The sequence below is a fragment of the Vipera berus genome (assembly GCF_964194415.1).
Source record: "Vipera berus genome assembly, chromosome: 5".
In the NCBI taxonomy this organism is placed as follows: domain Eukaryota; kingdom Metazoa; phylum Chordata; class Lepidosauria; order Squamata; family Viperidae; genus Vipera; species Vipera berus.
In genome coordinates, this window is record NC_138207.1 from 82,946,007 (window position 1) to 82,952,528 (window position 6,522).

The 6,522-nt window shown below is 40.8% G+C and overlaps 1 protein-coding gene across 1 annotated transcript; it reads right to left on the minus strand.

Moving 5' to 3' along the window:
• Positions 1-2,344: 2,344 nt before the first annotated feature.
• Positions 2,345-6,476, minus strand: LOC308668880 (uncharacterized protein). The gene is made up of 5 exons (XM_081329133.1): positions 6,356-6,476; positions 3,982-4,099; positions 3,669-3,801; positions 3,285-3,425; positions 2,345-2,534 (listed from the first exon to the last, which is right to left on the minus strand). Exons 3-5 carry the CDS (start codon positions 3,790-3,792, stop codon positions 2,434-2,436), a joined length of 366 nt encoding a protein of 121 aa, XP_081185259.1. The 5' UTR covers positions 3,793-3,801; positions 3,982-4,099; positions 6,356-6,476; the 3' UTR covers positions 2,345-2,433.
• Between the last annotated feature and the right edge of the window lie 46 nt (positions 6,477-6,522).

Sequence of the window (6,522 nt, forward strand, 5' to 3'; positions counted from 1 at the left end):
GACTGGCTACACTTCTGCAGCCAGTCAGAAGCTTCTGACAACCGAAGAAAATAAGCACTAACAAGCAACTCTTGAGCAATGTGGATGGAACTGGGTGAGACTATATCCTCTCTTTATGATTTTAAGACTTTTTTCTGGAAAAAACCACCCAAAGCAAAGAATCCCCCCTCCCTCCCGATGAGAGAGGGAAGGGGAATTTCTGCCCCATTCCCTCAGGAAAAGAAAAGCAGCAGACTAATTGCTTGGGAGAAAACAGAGAAAATTACAAGATTAATTTGGAATTATAGATATATAGCATTGAAATTTGGGGACTAAAAGCATTTTTGAGACTTTTTAGAAAAGAGACTTGAAAAGTTTGTAAGATAAGTTTGGATTTAAAAAGCTGGAAGACAGCATTAATGACACCTAGTGGAGAACTATGGCACTACAATTTATTATTAAAGGAACTTGGCTTGAAGCCCAGACTGATAAGACTTTGATTGTCCTTGGAAACTTTCACTGGGAAAAGGGGGAAAAAAACACCTCTTGGCCTGCTTCTTTGTTGTTCCTGGAAACTTTCATTTTTGCAGACTGCACCTGGGAAAAGGGAAAAAAACCCTCTTGGGCTACTTATCTGTCTTGGGGACTATAAAGACTACATACAAAAACAAAAGGAGTGTTCCATACTTAGCCTTAAATGGTAAAAAAAATCATCTTTAATCTGTTTCCGAAGCTCCCAGCTTGATATACCAACAAGAAAATGTTAATGAATTTCAGAAAAATTCTATGTTGAAGTCAATCCAACAGACAATTGTTTTATTTCATGATGAGACTAAAAATAACGCAAACAAGATAAAAGAACAATTTTCTAATCTAAACTTACAAATTCAGACTATGACTACAAAAAAGGAACTAGTAACCCAGAAAACAGAAGGAAAATTAAAAGAAATGGATCCAAAGATGGAAGACCTAAAGGAAGGAATTAACAGACAGATACAGACAAATGAAAAATTAGAAGATACAATGGTAACACCGGAAATGGAAAAGATATCATACTTGTCAAGATCTTAGAACGCATTTGAGGATAAGGAAGAAGAGCTGATCGAACAGATGATAAAGCTGTTATGAGAAATGCTGAATACTGACAAAACAAGATATGAAAAGAAAAACTGAAGATGGAGGCTGTTTAATGAATATAAATGGATTGAGCGTTCTTCCAAAAATATTTCAATCAAATTCTCTTCCTCATTCCAAACAATATATACAAAAAGAGAGGAAGAATTACTTGATGATTCAAATGTACTGACTTGGAAAGTTATTTGGCAAAGGAAGAAAGCTAGAGTAAGACTGAAGAAAATAGAGGTTTTGACCTATTAGATGGGATATTATACTATTAAACAAATGTTTGAATATGGTTAAGAAAATAACTGTTAATAAAAGATTATAATTAGGATAGGATTTGTAACTAGAATATTATATTTTGTTATGAGATGGAAAATATGAAAATTCTAAAAGGGTTTGAATAAGGAAAGCATTTGGTTACCCAAATATAATCTATTATGAGAAAATTACAAGCGATAAAGATACTTTGAACACTGAGGGGAAATCAAAATTTTTAAAAAGCGGGAAAATCAGGATATTGATTGAACAAATGGATCCTTAGTGCAAATGCAACTGAGATATGTTTTGGCTAGAAAAGATATTATAAACTGACACTATCAATATTATGTACAATACCAGAAAAATGTGATGAAGATGTCTTGGTGGAGCAGTGGGCTAATGCCTCCTTAAGTAACACCAGCTGCCTGCAATTATTGCAGGTTCGCATCCCACCAGGCTCAAGGTTGACTCAGCCTTCCATCCTTCCGAGGTAGGTAAAATGAGGACCCAGATTGTTGGGGGCAATAAGCTGACTTTGTAATAATGCTGCTTGGGGGAGGGCTGAAAGCCCTAATAAGCAGGCATATACATAGAATGAAGGCTATTGCTAAGCACATTTGATTTGTGCTTTAGATTGTAAGCCGCCCTGAGTCTTCGGAGAAGGGCGGGATATAAATGGGATTAAAATAAAAATAAAATAAAAATAAATATGTTTAATTGTATATGTATTAACAGTAACAAGAACTATATTTGCCCAGTGTGGAAAAATGCATACCACCGGAAGAAGAGAGGACCAAGGAAGCACTGGATGGTGTAGTTTTGGACTAAACGGAGAAAGTTAATATGTACCACTGAATTACCAATGGACCCAGGCAACACGTTGTTTATTAAGTACTTATGACCGTAAAATTAGAAAATTAATATTTTTTTTAAAAAAATGAAACGAGTAGAATAAAATAAGACAATACACTTGTTTGACACACACCCCTTTCACCAAAAGATTTACTTAAATACATGCAAAAACATAAAACAAATAGAAAATGAAGCAAGTGGAAGACAGAATAACGTGGAGGGCTAGGGCAAACCGTTTCTATGGGCCTCTGACTCTGCCCTCCACTCTTCCAGGGCGCAGAGTCTTCTGTTCTGCGCCTCAAGACGACGGTTCATGGTTTTCACTGTCAAGAGAGGTCAAAGAGAGATAAAGTAAGAAACTATATCACCAAGGCTGATGGTTGTGATTCCATTTAGAATGTACCACATCCCATGAGCTTACAGTAAATTCAATTACTGTTCTTGGTTACCAAAGAGGAAACAAACAGGAAAGAGATATATTAAAACCATATTTCCAAGGAGAACCAGGAAAGGTTAAAGCAGTGTTTCTCTACTTCGGCAACTTTTAAGATGTATGGATTTCAACTCTGATAATTCCTCAGCCAGCATGCTGAGAAACACTTGGCATCTCAGTGAAGCATCTTCCTCAAGTTAAAGCTGTTCAGTGCTTTCTCTGTCAAGGGTGCTGTGGTAAGTAAAATGAATCCCAAGATGTCCTCTTAGAACTATCATTGCTTTAGTGAGCATGGCGCCAGTTTAAAGGGGAATTTCAACTGAGATTGGTCCTTTCCAATCTCTATGCAGATCTAATGGGACTGTTAAGACTTGGAACAAATCTAGAGGAGCTATAAAGTTGTTCAGTGAGATGATTTCTCTCCTGGATTTCAACGTCTTCATTTCTGTCTGAGCTTTCATCTTGAATTTGATTGGTCAATTCATTTGACTTGAAGCACCTTTCTTTCCCCTTGGCTAGGGCAAACCTGGGAATATTGTCCCTAGCTATTTTTGTAGAGTGTGGCTGAAGGGGCAAATCCTGTGCATCCGTGTCAAGTGAGTACATGAAGAAAATAAATTTGAAAGTGCTTCAGGCTTACAGTTCTGGAGGACTGCTACTCTGAGATCCTCCAGGGAAAGGCGAAATGCCTCCATACTGGTACTTCCTTCCTTTGGCTGTGATGTTGGCGTCAGAACTGTTGAAGCATCTCTGGCCTCAGTTCCTTTCCTCTGTAGTTTCCCTGTGACACAACATGGAAGTTACGTGAGATACAATATGAACACTTTGGATGACTACATGAAATTATTCCCACTCGATAATGGGCGTATGGTTCATAATGGGTTTTATTGTTCCACATTCACTTTAAACTGGGTCAGGAGGGACCTTTGCATTAGATATGGCAAAATGGGCAAAGCATAAATCTCTAAGGCATTTGGCCTGTCTGGTGGCCCCCAGTGGAAGAGCTTTTGAGATGCTGGCTTACCATGTCGTCTGGGACTATCCAGTTCCTCTAGTGCCATAGCAGAGGTGGACGGCCTGGGATCTTCCAAAGAGGTGGTTAGATGAGGAGATATAGGATTACGAAGAGGGGAACAGCCTTCCCTCATTGTGCAGCCCTGAATGGATGCACAAATAATCAGCAAGAACATGGATACAACATTTGCCCACACCAAGGTCCACTGCTTCACTAAGTTGAAGCATAGTGCATGCAGCACCTACTTCTGAGTTATGGGAGCGTTTTTGGGTAACAACGGCAGAATTAACAGAACTCAACAGGGAGTCACAGCTATATTTACCAACAGGTTCTTCTTCCTTTGCTGGCTTTCGCTGAGATCTGTAGGGCTACTTCAAGCGAGGACAATGACAACAAAAGGACCTTCACTTCCACCAGTTTTCTATCCTGATGTTGGCAGCCTGTGAATTACCAGTAGAGAGGCATTGGAGGGTATCTCAATACTGAGCACCCAGGAAGGGAAAGAGTGGGAATGAATATAAGAACCATGGAAAGTTGTCCTTCTCTGAGATGAACATGCCTAGTTATTGCAGCAGCCTGCTTGCTTCAGCATGTCATGCACTACGTGACTGGTAATTAGAGTGACAGTACACTAGAAGGAGAAAGAAGAGTCGGCAGCTTGACCTGCATCTCTGTCATACCAGTCACTCAACTCTTACCATAAAACAAAAGGCATAGGGAAAAAAATGTCTCGCCAATGGCCAATTGCCAAATTGGATGCAATCTGCCCCAACATCTTACACTCACAAATTCTTGCAAAAAAAATGCCAACTCACAATTTCAGTAGAATTTCATTATTTCTTTTGCAACGGGGAAGTAAGTAACCCTGGGACACTCAGGCTGGAATCCATGAAGTAATTAAATATGATGGTAATAAATACCAGAGAGTGTTGGTGGGGAAAGTTCTTTGATTTCCTTATTGGAAGAATAATGAACTAATGCTTTGAGGGCTACAATAACTGAATCCTAAGCTTACTCTAAGAGCCAAATTAAGTTCAAACTGAAACCATTCCTCAATTACAACTTACTATATGGATTTGTACCAACTTAAAATTTAGGTTCCTATAGAGCCCATATTTTTGTTTTATAGGACATCTGATTTAGAACAGATCCTTAGGCTTCATTTATTCCAGCAGAGAAATCTCATTTGCTGATTTATATGCTGATCATAGCTCTTGATATTCTTATTTAGTTTAAACTGTAGCAATTTTTAATCTTCTGAACGATATATTCAATAACTATAATCTTTAGCCATTTTTAATTTTTTGTTTATTTAATTGTATTTTATCTCAATATTTTTTATTTCTTTTAATTAATGTTTATCTTCTTTCAAATGGAGAGGGGGGAGAGGGAGGGGGGAGTGAGAAAGAGAGAATAATAAATCCACAAAATTGGGGATAGGGATAATCACATACTGGCTGAATAGGCTGACTAAGCCACCGTCCTTAAGTGCAAATCCCCAGAGTACCAGTGAGATTATTGGAAGATACAATAAAAGCTTGGTACCTGTACCGCCGCATCCCCTTGTAGTAAGAAGAGGCTTTATGGACCACCAGTTAAGTAAATAAATGTCACTTTTCAGGGATTTTTCAGTGCTCCTGTGCCACACAGTTCCCACAACGCACCTGTGATGTCTTGGCTGGGCTACATCAATAAGGGATACTAGCAGGTATGGGATCAAAAAAAGTCAAGAGGGCGGCACCTGGAATGGCTGCGGCTGCATTGGCTCTTGAAGGCAAATAGTTTTGGGAGGGATAGTAAGGGCTATAGGCCACATGATCAGGAAGATTTTAATGTGTTTGAGCAACATGGTGGAACTAAGGTAACATACGACATACGACCGACAATCTTTGCTGGCTTGGTGAGTTTCTAGTTGTTTTGGAACTGTTGGTGAGACCGTTAAAAGTCGTTGGCGCTGTTTGAATTTGTTCTACCAGCAGCAAGATCTGACTGCTGGCCCAGTGATGGATTGTATTGCAAATCAGGGCTGTTTCCAGAGGAGGCAGAGAGGACCTGGAGCTTATGGAGCGAAGGAACTGGATGAGGCTGTCGGCAGGCCCAGAGGAAGAGAGAGAGGCTTTTGGAGGAGTTGGTGGCGGTGGCAGCATGCTCCAGGGGTGAAAAGAAGCAAGGCCTCTTTAAGGAAAGGGTGGAAGAGTCAGGATCAGAAAAAGGAAAGAAGGCGAGGTTGTCAGAATAGAAGCGAATTTGAGGGCTAATCCACATGGAGCCCCATTTCCATCTGTCCTGTTTGCCATCGTTCACTCCCTAGAGCAGGGGTAGGCAACCTCGGCTCTTTTATGACTCATGGACTTCAACTCCCAGAATTCCTGAGTCAGCTATGCTGACTCAGGAATTCTGGGAGTTGAAGTCCATGAGTCATAAAAGAGCCGAGGTTGCCTACCCCTGCCCTAGAGACTAAAATGGACAATGTGAAATTTGAGCGGGCCACGAACAAGGAGTATATATGGGAGGTGGTGACCCTTTGAGAGCTGTATGCAACGAATGCATGCCGATTGGTGCACATTCAAAGTCACAATAAGGTTATCATTACAACACGCCACTAGAACCTTTAATTTTTACGGAGAGAAACACCCTGGTGGTGGTCAAAAGGGGATCGCGATCGGGAGAAGACGATCCTCGGGCGGAGGGCTTACCTGTCCCTTCGCCCTGCGTCCCCTACGCATTCCAAGGCGGGTCTGCTCATCCGCGCCCCATCCCAACGCCTGCGAGCCTCCAGTACGGTCCGAGCCTCAGCTCGGACTACAACTCCCAGCCACTTCCGCGGCTGACTTCCGGTGGGATCCGGAGGACCATTTTAGGT

Coding starts and splice junctions, on each gene's coding strand:
- LOC308668880 (XM_081329133.1), bottom strand. CDS start 3,792: ATGAGGGAAGGCTGTTCCCCTCTTCGTAATCCTATATCTCCTCATCTA. Junction 3,426..3,668: donor GGATAGTCCCAGACGACATG/GTAAGCCAGCAT, acceptor GTTGTGTCACAG/GGAAACTACAGAGGAAAGGA. Junction 2,535..3,284: donor AGTAGCAGTCCTCCAGAACT/GTAAGCCTGAAG, acceptor CTCTCTTGACAG/TGAAAACCATGAACCGTCGT.